At 40.5% G+C, this 16,111-nt stretch overlaps 1 protein-coding gene across 1 annotated transcript in view; it reads right to left on the minus strand.

Annotated features, from left to right (window-relative positions):
- Nucleotides 1–9,208: 9,208 nt before the first annotated feature.
- The window catches only part of LOC135112471 (uncharacterized), a 7,794-nt gene continuing 891 nt past the window's right edge, over nt 9,209–16,111 (minus strand). Inside the window, exons 2-3 of the mRNA XM_064026914.1 lie at nt 15,701–16,111; nt 9,209–10,528 (exon numbers count right to left, since the gene is read on the minus strand). The exon at nt 15,701–16,111 is cut by the window's right edge and continues 570 nt beyond it. Of these exons, the coding sequence (XP_063882984.1) occupies nt 10,446–10,528; nt 15,701–16,111 (494 nt within the window). The 3' untranslated portion in view covers nt 9,209–10,445. The remainder of the gene's footprint in view (nt 10,529–15,700) is intronic.

Genomic DNA, 16,111 nt, shown 5'->3' on the forward strand with positions numbered 1-16,111 from the left:
TGTGTGTGTGTGTGTGTGTGTGTGTGTGTGTTCAAAAAGAAGTGGTTCGAACTTTGTGTGTGTGTGTGTGTGTGTGTGTGTGTGTGTGTGTGTGTGTGTGTGTGTGTGTGTGTGTGTGAGATGATTAGCTGAACCTAAAATAAGGACAGTTAAGCATACTCATTGGTTATGTACTGCAACTGTAACGTTTTATCATTCCCTCGCTTTTTTTTTCCATCTGGCTGCTTACTGTATGGAGATTTTGTAAACGGACCAACAAAAATACTGTTTATTTTGTAAACTGACCAAAATCTTGGTCGTTTTGCAAAATGTTGAGAAATTTAGGTCATTTTGCAATGTGACCACGAATTTGGTCTTTTTGCATAATGACCGGCAATTTTGTAAAACGACCAATTTTCCAAAATGGCCGTAACATATATATATATATATATATATATATATATATATATATATATATATATATATATATATATATATATATATATATATATATATATATATATATATATATATATATATATATATATATATATATATATATATATATATATATATATATATATATATATATACATATATATATATTTATTTATTTATTATTTTATTACTATTTTTTTTTATGTAGAATGGACACTGGCCAAGGGCAACAAAAATCTAATAAAAAAAAAGCCCACTGAGATGTCGGTCCCGAATAGGGTCCGAAGTAGTGGTGAAAAATTGAAGGATAAGTGTCTTGAAACCTCCCTCTTCAAGGAGTTCAAGTCATAGGAAGGAAAAAATACAGAAGCAGGCAGGGAGTTCCAGAGTTTACCAGAGAAATGGATGAATGATTGAGGATACTGGTTAACTCTTGCATTAGAGAGGTGGGCAAAATAGAGGTGAAAGAAAGAAGAAAGTCTTGTGCAGCGAGGACGCGGGAGGAGAAGAAGCATACAGCTAGCAAGATCAGAAAACCAGTTAGTGTGAAAATAGCAGTAGAAGACATCAAGACATGCAACACTGCGGCAATTAGAGAGAGGCTGAAGACAGTCAGTTAGAGAAGAAGAGTTCATGATTCCGCCCTGTCTAAAAGAGTGGTATGAGTGGAACCCCTTAAACATGTGAAGCACACTCGATACATGAACGGATAAGGCCCCTGTACAGAGTAAGCAGCTGGAGGGATGAGAAAAACTGGCGGAGACGACTCAGAACACCTAACTTCATAGAAGCTGTTTTAGCTAAAGATGAGATGTGAAGTTTCTAGTTTAGATTATAAGTGAAGGTCAAACCAAGGATGTTCAGTGTAGAAGAGGGCGACAGTCGAGTGTCATTGAAGAAGGGGAGATAATTATTTGGAAGGTTGTGTCGAGTTGATAGATTGAGAAATTGAATTTTCGAGTCATTGAACAATACTAAGTTTGCTCTGCCCTAATCAGAAATTTTGGAAAGACTGAAAGACAGGCGTTCTGTGGCTCTTAATTTCCCGAAGGGTTGGACGTCTGCAAAAAGACGTGGAAAAGTGCATGGTTGTATCATCAGCTCAGGTCAGAGTTCCTTTCAGTCTCAGGTCAGAGTTTCTAGCGAACGGACGTGTTTAGTGAGCAGTGACCTGATGCTATAGCTGGCTAGTGTAGACATGGCGCCTTGTGTTGCTGAGTCGTCTGGTTGTGTTAGTTCTCCTGTTCTCGAGGCCTTCGTTGCGAAAGTCTCAGAGGTGGAGGCTGAGTTCCATCGAAGGATCTCGGAGGTGCAGGCTGAGTTTCGTGAGAGGATCTCAGACCTGCAGGCTGAGTTCTGTGAGAGGATCTCAGCACTTGAGGGAGTGTCGTGCCCCGCCGTCACCTTACCTAGTAAGGCAACAGAGGAGCAGTGGTCGGTTGTGTGCAGGGCCGCCACGTGGAGATGAGAAATCCCTTCATTGTGCTGGAGGGAGTGACGGAGGAGGAGGTGGATGTGGCGAGAGGAGACAAGGAGAAGCAGGGGGCAGACGCAGTTACCCTGCCCCAAGGTAGAGTGCTTGTGCTTGGTGATAGTCAAGTTAGGCACTTAAATAGTGCGTTTTGTGCCAGAGATAGGAAGCGTAGGTCGAGGGTGTGTTTGCCGAGGGCTGGTATTGGGAAGGTAGCGGATAGGCTAGACACGTGCTTGGAAAATTATGGGACCAAGCCCATTGTTTTTCTCAGCGTGGGAAGGAATGACCTTGGTAAGGTCAAGAGTGAGGAGCTGTTCAGAAAGTTTAGGCAGGCTTTGCATAAGATTAGAGACAAGGGAGGGATCCCTGTGGTGTGTGGTGTCTTACCGAGGAGGGGAGTTGGTGCTGAGTGGCTGTCCAGGGCTATTACAGTGAATCGCAGGCTCGCGAATCATTTTAAGAGTAATGGATGTGCGTTCAACGACAACTGGGACCTTTTCTATGGTAGGGACACCTTGTATGGCAGGGGTGGAGTGCATTTGTCACGTCAGGGTGTTCCGGTTTTGGCGGGAGCACTTGAACGGGAGGTAACTGCACTCCAGCGCTTTTTTCGTTAGTCAGGAGGGAAGAAAGTGTTGTGAAGACGAAGTGAAGGATGAATTAGTTAAATCTAGAAAAAGTAACTAGTTCAAAGCTTAAGTGTTTACTACACAAATTGTAGAAGTATTTTGCATAAAATAGACTAGAGTAATGACGTGTGTAGAGAGCCTTGATATCATTGCTTTAACAGAAACTTGTTTAGATATGTCAGGGAAAGTATTTAATCCAGAGGTTAAGATAGAAGGGTATACATTGTTCTATAAAGACGGAAAACAGGAGAGGAGGAGGCGTCGCGCTGTACAGTCAGGTACAGGCAGGTACAGTCAGGTATGTGTGGTAGAGCAGGCAGGTACAGTCAGGTATGTGTGGTAGAGCAGGCAGATACAGTCAGGTATGTGTGGTAGGAGATTTTGATTTTAGGAATATTGACTGGAGCCAGATGGTGGGTAACAGGGAAGCAGAGGAATTTCCTATTGTAATTCAGGATAATTTTTTAAAACAGATAGTTTTGGAACCTACAAGGGGGAGTAATATTCTAGATTTGATTGTAACTAACAGGGAGGAAGCAGTCACGCAGGTAGAGGCTGGAGAACAGCTAGGTAGCAGTGACCATTGTGAAATAGGTGCAAATTAGAACAGGAGGAAACTTTTAGAAGCAAAAACACTAATAAAATACCTGACTTTAGGAGAACAGATTTTGATGGATTAAAAAGGGACCTCCAAGGAGTTGACTGGCAACGGGTGCAGGGAGAGGTCAGGTCCAGGACGGAGTTGAGAGAGATAAGGCAGGGCGAGGGAGATGAGGTGTGAGGGTGAAGGACAGGAGGAGGGGAGAAGTGTCCGGAAGGGTCTGAGGAGTGGGAGAGGTATGTGAGAGAGATGTGTGTGAGTATGTTGGAGGGGCAGGTCATGCTGAGACGGGCGAGGTGAGGTCGAGGCGAGTAGAAGATGGAGCAGAGAGGTTGGAAGGGGCCAAGATGAGAAGGTTAGGGGAAGTAAATGTAGATGAGTTGTTAAAACACTACACAGGGCGGAAGAGAAGTATATATAAGAGATTAAAGGCAGGGGGAAGAGGTTTTAAGGCCACAATGTAATGAATTAGTTAGAACAGTCAGGAGTTTAATGAGGAAAGCTAAAAACAATTATGAATTAAAGGTAGCCAGCCAGGAGAGGACGAACATTGAGGGATTTTATCAGGTATACAGGACGAGGAATAGAGGAGCAATAGGCCCATTAAACGCAGCAGATGGGGAGCTGGTTAGTTCTGGGGAGGAGATTAGTGAAATTCTGATCCAGTATTTTTTAACTGTCTTCACCCAGGAGAACAAGCAGGAAATGCCGAATAGTGAGCAAATGTTTAGAGCAGAAGAGAATGAGAAGCTGACAGATATTGTCATAACTAAGGAGATAGTGGAACAGGATAGGCTGAAAAAGTTCAAGAAACCAGGACCAGATGAAATATATCCCAGGGTACTTAAAAAATGCAAAGAGGTTATTATGGTCTGACCATTTTGAATTGAGCGTTTAGACGTTGTCCTTTCCGGAGATTCTCCGGCCTGTGGCTCTGAGATCTTGCACTGGGCAATTATCAGATTAGAACATATGTGTCGCAGATAACCTCGCTCCCCATACACCACCTCTCTCTCTCTCTCTCTCTCTCTCTCTCTCTCTCTCTCTCTCTCTCTCTCTCTCTCTCTCTCTCTCTCTCTCTCTCTCTCCATTGTGAATTTCGTTTAAATATGATAGGCTTCCTTTTTTGATGGTATTTCCCTTAAACTATGATGTTATATTTATATTCTATAATTACTACTTTTCCACACCACCATCGAGGTAAAGGTCAAGGCACTTTAGTGACTTTCGCTATTTGGGCAACAGCTCTTGAGGGGTCGAATAATGATTCCTATTAGCCTTTTCTTCCAAAAAAAATACTTATTTACTGAGTAAATAAGCACTTTTCTTGGCTGTGGAGGTGATGAGAGCGAGCAGGAGAGGTTCCATCCTGGCTGGCAGCGAGACAGGAAGTGACCATGGGTTAGCACGATCACTCTGACCGTGTGACCTCGCTTGGTCACCCATGGAGACGTGACAGCGCCTGGAGGAAATGTTGCCAAGTATTGTGGTGGTTGCAGAAAAAAAAAAATGCAAATATCATTAAAAACATATTTTATACTAACTTGCCTTTTATAGAGCATCACAGTGTATATACATACTACAACACTAATTCTGAGGTATGATGTGTCTGACATGAGGTGTGTTTTGGTGTAAGTGTGCCAGAGCCGCAGGCCGGGGATTCCCCAGAAAGGACAACGCCTAATCGCTCAATTTAAAATCGTCAGACCATATAGTGAGCCGTTAGTTTCTGTCTTTAGGAAATCACTTGAGTCAGGCAAAGTACCAGTAATGTGGAGGCAGGTTAATGTAGTACTCATCTTTAAGAAAGGAGATAAAACTTTAGCGTCTAATTATAGACCTGTCAGCTTAACTTTTGTTGTAGGTAGAATAATGGTGTCAATAATAGCGAGGAACATTAGAGAGCATTTAGACAAACATAACTTGATAAATCAGTCACAGCATGTCTTCACGAAGGGGAAGTCTTGCCTGACGAATTTGTTAAGTTTTTACATTAAGGTGTACAAGGCAGTAGATAATGGTGATAATTATGATATCCTATATCTGGACTTCAATAAAGCGTTTGACAAGGTACCCCATCAGAAGCTCCTGAGAAAAGTTAGGGCACATGGGATAGATGGGAAGGTGTTGGACTGGAAGAAGTCGTGGCTAAGTGACAGGCGACAGAGAGTTGTAATAAATGGTTCTAAATCCGAGTGCGGTCATGTAATTAGTGGGGTGCCACAGGGATCAGTATTAGGGACATTGTTTTATATATATATATATATATATATATATATATATATATATATATATATATATATATATATATATATATATATATATATATATATATATATATATATATATATATATATATCAATGACTTGGATAGTGGAATTAGTTGTAAAGTTAGTAAATTTGTGGATGACACGAAGATAGGTAGATTAATTAAGTCAGAATCGGATGCCATCGCCTTGCAGGCAGATTTAGTTATGATGAATCACATGTCTGGGGGGTTCCACTCATACTGCTCTTCTAGACAGGGTGGAATCAAAAGCTTTTCGTCTCATCAACTCCTCTCCTCTAACTGATTGTCTTCAGCCTCTCTCTCACCGCCGCAATGTTGCATATCTAGCTGTCTTCTACCGCTATTTTCATGCTAACTGCTCTTCTGATCTTGCTAACTCCATGCCTCCCCTCCTTCCGCGGCCTCGCTGCACAAGTCTTTCTTCTTTCTCTCACCCCTATTCTGTCCACCTCTCTAACGCAAGAGTTAACCAGTATTCTCAGTCATTCATCCCTTTCTCTGGTAAACTCTGGAACTCCCTGCCTGCTTCTGTATTTCCACCTTCCTATGACTTGAATTCCTTCAAGAGGGAGGTTTCAAGACACTTATCCACCAATTTTTGACCACTGCTTTGACCCTTTTATGGGACTGTTATTTCAGTGGGCATTTTTTTTATTAGATTTTTGTTGCCCTTGGCCAGTGTCCTTCCTAGATAAAAAAAAAAAAAAAGAATGAATGGACAGACAGATGACAAATGCAGTTTAATATCAACATATGCAAAGTACTTAGCGTAGGTAGAGGAAACCCACACAGTAGGTACACAATATACAACGAAGCTCTGGTAGGTTCAAGGTACGAAAAAGATTTAGGAGTTATAGTTAGCTCTGAACTCCGTCCAGGAAAACAATGCACAGAGGCCAGAAACAGGGCAAATAGGCTATTAGGATTAATTTTTAGGAGTGTTAAAATTGAAAGTCCTTAAGTAATATTAAAGTTATATTTGGCGCTGGTCAGACTTCATTTAGACTACGCTGTGCAATTCTGGTCCCATATTTCGGAAAGGATATAGGTCTATTATAATCAGTACAGAGGAGAATGACTAAAATGATACAGGGGATGAGGAGTATTCCTTACGAAGCGAGACTGAAGCTGTTAAATTTACATTCTTTAGAGAGACGTAGGTTAAGAAGAGACCTGATAGAAGCCTTTAAGCGTTATAAGGGTTATAACAAGGGGGACGCAAGCAAAATTCTTAGAATCAGTAATAGGATAAAACAAGAAATAACGGGTTCAAGCTTGAAAAACTTAGGTTTAAAAAAGAGATAGGAAGGAATTTGTTCTCAAATAGTGGTAGATGAATGGAACGGACTCAGTAATCAAGTTGCTAGTGCTGAGTCATTAGGGAGCTTGAAGAAAAGATTAGACAGATTTATGGATGGGGATGATAGATAGAAATAGGTAGGTATATTTCATACAGCGACTGCCACGTGTAGGCCTGATGGTTTCTTGCAGCTTCCCTTATTTCTTATGTTCTTATGTTCTTATGTAAGAGTGGATAGAATAAGAAGCTTGGTTTAGATCATTGATGATTAACAGGAAGAGAGTAGATGATAGGACAGAAACTTGAGGAACACCACTGTCAATAGACTTATGAGGAGAACAGTGACCATCTATCACAGCAGAAAGGAAACTTCAGATGAAGTTACAGAGAGAAGGATAAAAGTTGTGGGAGGGTAATTTAGAAATCAAAACTTCGTGCCAGACTCTGTCAAAAGCTTTTGATATGTCTAAGACAACAGCAAAACTTTCATCAAATATCCCTAAAAAAAGGATGGCCGAGACTGTAAGGAAAGCCAGAAGATCACCAGTAAAGAGGTCTTGACGGAACCCATACTGGCGATCAGATAGAAGGTTGTGAAGTGATAGATGTTCAAGAATCTTCCTGTTGAGGATAGATTAAAAAAACTTTAGAGAAGCAGGAAATTAAAGCAATAGGGCGGGAGTTTGAGGGATTAGAACGGTCACTCTTTTCAGGAACAGGCTGAATGTAGGCAAACTTCCAGTAAGAAGGAAAGCTAGATGGTGATAGAGTTGGAGAAGCTTGACTAGGCAGGTTGCAAGCATGGAGGCACATTTTCAGAGAACAATAGGAGGGACCCCGTCATATCCTTAAGGCTTCGGAGGGTTAGGGCCAGCGAGGGCATGGGAAACATCACTGCGAATCATCTTAATGGGTAGATGAAGTAGTCGGAGGGTGGAGGAAAGGAAGAAACAAGCCCTGAATCATCCAAGGTAGTGCAAAGTTCAACTTTAGAAATAGGTGAGATGGTAGTGGTGCCATCTGGTTGAAATAAAGCAGGGAAAGATGAAGAAGCAAAGTTATTGGAGACGTTTTTGGCTAGGTGCCAGAAGTCATGAGGGGGAATAGCTTTTGAAAGGTTTTGACACTTTCTATTAATGAAGAATTTTTTGGCTAATTGGAGAACAGGCTTGGCATGATTCCGGGCAGAAATATAAAGTGCATGAGATTCTGGTGATGGAAGGCTTAAGTACCTTTTGTAGGCCAGCTCTCTTTCATATATAGCACGAGATTTAGTTAGAGAGTGACTCTGTAGTCACCAGATGGTAGATAATTCCAAAGATTCAAGAGCTATTACACACACACACGCTACTGCCACGGAGACACGAGCACAATGGAGGATTAGACAAACCTTTGATAGAGGCATACGCAACAATGCAAACAATCTTTTATTATTATTATTATTATTATTATTATTATTATTATTATTATTATTATTATTATATTTATTATTATTATTATTATTATTATTATTATTATTATTATTATTATTATTATGATTATGATTTTTATTATGTTTGTTATTATTCACGAATATACAAAATGGGTTACTTAAAAATGCGAAGGATTAGATAAGCCTTCAATTGAAATATGCAGAATAATAGAAACGTTATATATATATATATATATATATATATATATATATATATATATATATATATATATATATATATATATATATATATATATATATATATATATATAATTTTTATAATTTTGATCATTATTATTTTTCAAGTTTATAGAAATTGTGTTAGTTACAAATACATAAAAATAAATAAGTAAATAAAATAGAATAACAAACCTTTCATTGAAGCATTGAGAACAATACAAGCAGTCTTTCTTAATCATTATTTTTTTTTCAAGTTCATACAAATTGAGTTGGTTATAATTACGTGAAAATAACAAATAAGACAAGCCTTTAATAATTTATGTATATGGAGCATTACAAATGGTCATTATTTTATCAGTATTATTTCCATGATTATACATAATTGCTTACGTACAAATACATGAAAATTCTAACAAATTTTAATCCAGTAAAGTGTAAATGATGCCATGAATCTTTACATGCAAATCTTTCTATACAAATCTTCACATAGAAACACTAGAAGTACGTGAGTCTTATTGAAATAATCTAATTGAAATATACTGAAATGTCTACCCATTCCTTTATTCTCGAGCATTAATGTTATAATTGTTAAGGTTAGTGTTATCATTGTTAAGGTTTACTGTATCGGTCGCTGCTGTTCATATTGGGTTACTGTTTCGGTTACAGGTTCAGTCGAGTCGAATTGTGAGACTACCTCCAACATGAGGTCAGTCAAGCTCCAGCCCCTGTATAGCGAACTACGCTTCAGTAAAAGACCTCTCCGCCACAGTTACTTGGACTTTTACTCCGCCGTGCTGCGGTTATTACAATCACTCAGGTCTAAATGAAAGCATGCAAATATAAGAATATATAAGTTATTTAATGGAAGCAGTGTGAAGGACAATAATTCCTTATACGTTATTTGTATTCATTAAGGTTATACAAAACTATTTACAAATCAATACATGAAAATACTAATAAATTTTAGACAAAAAATTCTAATAAAACTTTACATACAGATCTAACTAAACAGGTCACACATGCATGATCTAACTGAAATATACAACATTACTGATACATATACACACATGCTGAGAATTATACAAAACTATACATATATGATAGATCTAAGTACGTCACATATACATGATCTAATTACAATATCCAGAATTACTAGTACATATACACGCGATCTAAGGATTATACAAAACTATACAAATTGGTTTACTTACATAGAGGTAGATGAATACAAACAATTGCAGAATACAGGAGAGGAGATGCGGGAAGGAAACTCGCGGTGAGGCGGAGAGAGTTGGAAGCTGACGTGTGGGAAAAATTGCTCTCCAGATAAAATAAAAATAAAAAGATGAAATAAAGAAGTAGTAGTAGTGGCAGTAGTAGTAGTAGTAGTAGCAGTAGTAGTAGTATAATAATAAGTAGATAGATAGGTGGATGGATAGATGAATGGATAGATAGATAAATAAATAGATAAATCAAATAAAAAGAAATGAAAGACGAACTTTTCTCCAGCATCACACACTGCTCAGCTGAAGCACAGCCCCTCTGCCTCAGTGCGAGAGTCTTCCATGCCAACATTTCCTCTCATGTTACAATATACATACACTTCATAGCGTGCGTACCGTAGCTTTGCACACACACACACACACACACACACACACACACACACACACACACACACACACACACACACACACACACACACAGAGAGAGAGAGAGAGAGAGAGAGAGAGAGAGAGAGAGAGAGAGTAGGTAAGGTAATGAAAGGTAAGAATTAATGTAATACAGAAAAGAACAAATAGTTATGCACAGATGGATTAACATAGTCATATATCATAATATTATTGCATTATATGACACACAGTAAATAGGTGAGGCATTGCGTGGTAAGCAGGAAAGAAATACTAATGTAATGAAGAAACGAAGTGAAAATAATGATGCAAAAATGAATTAATATAGAATCATGTCATATTATTCCAGTATATCAAAATATCACATCTACTGAAAAAAAAAAATAATAATAATAATGTACGTATTTGAATAACTTCAAGAAACACACGCAAGAACAGAAAATAAATGAGTACTGTCAACTAAAATGACTCGCGTAACTGTTACCTCTGTGTTTGCTGGACGCGGTGGCAGGTGTGGTATGGGCGCCACTGGAGACATCTATGGGTGAGCAAGCAAAGGAAGGACAAATATCACTAGATGTGTTGATTATTAAGAGGCTTTTCTTTTTAACTTAAACTCCTATTCGGTTAAGCTCCGTTAACACATTGGGGAATTTGGATGGCGAACACGTTGCGACTCCGCTGCTACTCGTTCGCAGCGGAGTCGCCGCGGCTGGGAGTCGCAGTACGCTCTCAGCGGTGTAGCAGTAGCATGGTAGCATGGTGGCAACCTCTTTTACGTTCCCTTCACGCCCTCGTGCTAGGCTCAGCTGACAATGGATTGATACTTCCACGCAAAGATGATTTTCCTAGGCGGACTAGGAATGACCTGATGTCCACCTCTCTCTCTCTCTCTCTCTCTCTCTCTCTCTCTCTCTCTCTCTCTCTCTCTCTCTCTCTCTCTCTCTCTCTCTCTCTTTCTCTTTGCTTACACACACACACACACACACACACACACACACACACACACACACACACACACACACACACACACACACACACGTGTATATAATAATAATAATAATAATAATAATAATAATAATAATAATAATAATAATAATAATAATATAATTTATTTCGGCATCAGGCATATCCTACACTATGTAACAGAAAAAATAAGAGCCATATACTTATGAATTACAATACATACTACTGTGTTGTAGACCTAATTATAGACCACAGAACAACCACAACCACTGCCGGTGGATGGGCCGCCCACATTCACACAGCTGTTCCTGACGAAGGTGATGATAGAGTTTTCTTGTTTGTCCACCCTATCCATCATATTGAATGCTGCGTCTCTGTGTGTGATGCCAAGACGTCTCAGGTCATGGCTAGAGAATGTCAAGGATGAACTGGTCTATCTAGGCAGCTCTAGTAGCCTTCTGAGAATGCCATTATGGCACACATTGAGCTTGTTAATTGTGGCCAAGACATCTCAGGTCATGACTAGAGAATGTCAACGATGAACTGGTCTATCTAGGCAACCCTAATAGCCTTTTGAGGATATATATATATATATATATATATATATATATATATATATATATATATATATATATATATATATATATATATATATATATATATATATATATATATATATATATATATATATAAAAAGTTTTTGAATCTATCCTCAACAGGAAGATTCTTAAACATCTATCACTTCACAACCTTCTATCTGATCGCCAGTATGGGTTCCGTCAAGGCCGCTCTACTGGTGATCTTCTGGCTTTCCTTACTGAGTCTTGGTCATTCTCTTTTAGAGATTTTGGTGAAACTTTTGCTGTTGCCTTGGACATATCAAAAGCCTTTGATAGAGTCTGGCACAAAGCTTTGATTTCCAAACTACCCTCCTACGGTTTCTATCCTTCTCTCTGTAACTTCATCTCAAGTTTCCTTTCTGACCGTTCTATTGCTGCTGTGGTAGACGGTCACTGTTCTTCTCCTAAATCTATTAACAGTGGTGTTCCTCAGGGTTCTGTCCTGTCACTCACTCTCTTCTTATTATTCATTAATGATCTAAACCAAACTTCTTGTCCTATCCACTCCTACGCTGATGATACCACCCTGCACTTTTCCACGTCTTTTCATAGACGTCCAACCCTTCAGGAGGTAAACATATCACACAGGGAAGCCACAGAACGCCTGACTTCTGATCTTTCTAAAATTTCTGATTGGGGCAGAGCAAACTTGGTATTGTTCAATGCCTCAAAAACTCAAATGCCTCAAAACCTTCCAGACAACTATCCCCTCTTCTTCAATGACACTCAACTGTCCCCCTCTTCTACACTGAACATCCTCGGTCTGTCCTTTACTTATAATCTGAACTGGAAACTTCACATCTCATCTCTAGCTAAAACAGCTTCTATGAAGTTAGGCGTTCTGAGACGTCTCCGCCAGTTTTTCTCACCCCCCCAGCTGCTAACTCTGTACAAGGTCCTTATCCGTCCATGTATGGAGTATGCTTCACATGTCTGGGGGGGTTCCACTCATACTGCTCTTCTAGACAGGGTGGAATCAAAAGCTTTTCGTCTCATCAACTCCTCTCCTCTAACTGACTGTCTTCAGCCTCTCTCTCACCGCCGCAATGTTGCATATCTAGCTGTCTTCTACCGCTATTTTCATGCTAACTGCTATTCTGATCTTGCTAACTGCATGCCTCCCCTCCTTCCGCGGCCTCGCTGCACAAGACTTTCTTCTTTCTCTCACCCCTATTCTGTCCACCTCTCTAACGCAAGTGTTGACCAGTATTCTCAGTCATTCATCCCTTTCTCTGGTAAACTCTGGAACTCCCTGCCTGCTTCTGTATTTCCATCTTCCTACGACTTGAATTCCTTCAAGAGGGAGGTTTCAAGACACTTATCCACCAATTTTTGACCACTGCTTTGACCCTTTTATGGGACTGGCATTTCAGTGGGCATTTTTTTATTAGATTTTTGTTGCCCTTGGCCAGTATCCTTCCTACATAAAAAAGAAAAAAAGAAAAAAAAAAAAAAAATATATATATATATATATATATATATATATATATATATATATATATATATATATATATATATATATATATATATATATATATATATTTATTTATTTATTTATTTATTTATTTATTTATTTATTTATTTTCTTTATTTTCTTTTTTTAGGAAGGACACCGGCCAAGGGCAACAAAAAATCCAGCAAAAAAAGTGCTCACTGAGATGCCGGTTCCCGAACAGGGTCCGAAGCGGTAGTCAAAAATTGAAACCTCCCTCTTGAAGGAATTCAAGTCACAGGAAGGTGGAAATACAGAAGCAGGCAGGGAGTTCCAGAGTTTACCTGAGAAAGGGATGAACGATTGAGAATACTGGTTAACTCTTGCATTAGGGAGATGGAGAGAATAGGGGTGAGAGAAAGAAGAAAGTCTTGCATAGCGAGGTCGCGCAGGAGGAGGGGAGGCATGCAGTTAGAAAGATCAGAAGAGCAGTTAGCATGAAAATAGCGGTAGAAGACAGCTAGAGATGCAACACTGCGGCGATGAGATAGAGGCTGAAGACAGTCAGTTAGAGAAGAGGAGTTGATAAGATGAAAAGCTTTTGATTCTACCCTGTCTAAAAGAGCGGTATGAGTGAATCTTCCCCTCCCCCAGACCTGTGAAGCATACTCCATACATGTACGGATAAGGCCCTTGTAAAGAGTTAGCAGCTGGGGGGGCGGGGTGAAAAAAAAAAAAAAAAACTGACGGAGACGTCTCAGAACGTCTTATTTCATAGAAGCTGTTTTAGCAAGAGATGAAATGTGAAGTTTGCTCTTCCCCAATCAGAAATTTTAAAGAGATCAGAAGTCAGGCATTCTGTGGCTTCCCAGTATGAATTGTTTACTTTCTGAAGGGCTGGGCCACGAAAAGACGTGGAAAAGTGCAACAGAAAAAGTTTCACCAAAATCCCTAAAAGAGAATGACCAGGGCTTAGTAAGGAAAGCCAGATCACCAGTAGAGTGGCCTCAACGGAACCCATACTGGTAGTGTTTGTAGCAAAGGTTTGAGCGAAAAGTTCAGCTTTAGAAATAGGTGAGATGGCAGTGATGCCATCAGGTTGAAATAAAAAGGGAAAAATGACGAAGCAAAGTTACTGGAGATGTTTTTGGCTAGATGCCAGAGATTACGAGGGGAGTTAGATCTAGAAAGATTTGACACTTTCTATTAATTGAGGAGTTTTTGGCTAATTGGAGAACAGACTTGGCATGATTCCAGGCAGAAATATGAAGTGCATGAGACTCTGGTGATGGAGGGCTCAAGTACCTTTTGTGGGCCACCTCTCTTTCATGTACAGCACGAGAAGAAGCTGTGTTAAGCCAAGGTTTGGAAAGTTTATTTCGAGAGAAAGCGTGATGATTGTACGCCTCCATGCCAGACACTATCACCTCTGTTATGCACTCAGCACACAGAAACAGAAGCAGTGATCATTTCAATGAAAATCAGCATAATACCTTCTCAGGTCCCCCCAATTAGCAAAGGCAAAACGCCATAGGCACCTCCGCTTTTGGGGGATTCTGAGGAGGAACTGGAGAGATAGGATAAGATACAGATATGAAGTTGTGATCAGAGGAGCCCAATAGAGAAGATAGGGTGACGACATAAGCGGAAGGATTAGAGGTTTGGAACAGATCAAGGGTGTACCAAGACGGTCAGGAATATAAGTAGGGTGTTGCATCAGTTGCTCTAGTCTAGGTCGTGGAGGATAACAAAGTTGAAGGCTAGTTCACCAGGATGGTCAGTGAAGGGAGAGGAAAGCCAAAGCTGGTGGTGAACATTGAAGTCTCCAAGAATGAAAATCTCTGCAAAAGGGAAGAGAGTCAGAATGTGCTCCATTTTGGAAGTTAAGTAGTCAAAGAATTTCTTATAGTCAAAGGAGTTAGGTGAGAGGTATTCAGCACATATAAATTTAGTTTGAGTGTGACTTTGTAGTCGTAGCCAGATGGTGGAAAATTCGGAAGATTCAAGAGCGTGGGCACGAGAGCAGCTTAAGTCATTGTGTACATAGACGCAACATCCAGCTTTGGATTGAAAATAAGGATTGAGAAAGTAGGAGGAAACAGAAAAGGGGCTACTGTCAGTTGCCTCAGACACCTGAGTTTCAGTGAGGAAAAAAGATGAGGTTCGGTAGAGGAAAGGTGGTGTTCTACAGATTAAAAAAAATGGATCTAAGACCGCGAATGTTGCAGAAGTTAATGAAGAAAAGTTGAAGGGTGTGTTAAGACACTTCGGGTCGATACCAAAAGAGCAGTCCGACCTGGGGACATTTGTGGTCGCCTCCCCAGATGGGGACTCCGAGGCTGGTATAGGAATCGCCATATTTAACTTGAAATTTTGAATGAAGGGTGTGTGTGTTATTAGATGAACGTAGTTTTGTGTGAAGGAAGAGAGTTGTCTTTAGAGGGCAGGCTGTGACTGCCCCCTTGTGTTGTGAGATACAAAGGAAACATTCAGTGAGGTCACAGCTGTTACTAATAAGTTCACAGTACATCCTGATCCAGTGTTTGAGTAATTACAGTTTCGGCAGGTGGTCGCTGTTTCTAATTAGCCCTGTCCAGGTTTTTTCTGTCATGTCCTTTTCTTTCACTTTTATTTGTCTGGTGATACTGGGAAGTAATTACCGTCCACTTACCATGACTCGTGGGCTGCTTACCTGCTGTCCGTGGAGGGGCGGTGGTGGTGGTGTCGATGGCAGTGGTGGTGGTGGTGTTGTCGGAGGGAGTGGTGGTGGCGGTGGCGGTGTCGGAGGGAGTGGTGGTGGCGGTGGTGGTGTCGGAGGGAGTGGTGGTGGTAGCGGTGGTGGTGTTGGTGGCAGTGGTGGTGGTGGCGGTGGTGGTGTCGGTGGCAGTGGTGGTGGCGGTGGTGGTGTCGGAGGAAGTGGTGGTGGCGGTGGTGGTGTCGGAGGGAGTGGTGGTGGTGGCGGTGGTGGTGTCGTTGGCAGTGGTGGTGGTGGCGGTGGTGGTGTCGGTGCCAGTGGTGGTGGTGGCGGTGGTGGTGTCGGAGGGAGTGGTGGTGGTGGTGTCGGAGGGAGTGGTGGTGGTGGCGGTGGTGATGTCGGAGGGAG

This window comes from Scylla paramamosain, chromosome 23, assembly GCF_035594125.1.
Source record: "Scylla paramamosain isolate STU-SP2022 chromosome 23, ASM3559412v1, whole genome shotgun sequence".
Taxonomy (NCBI): domain Eukaryota; kingdom Metazoa; phylum Arthropoda; class Malacostraca; order Decapoda; family Portunidae; genus Scylla; species Scylla paramamosain.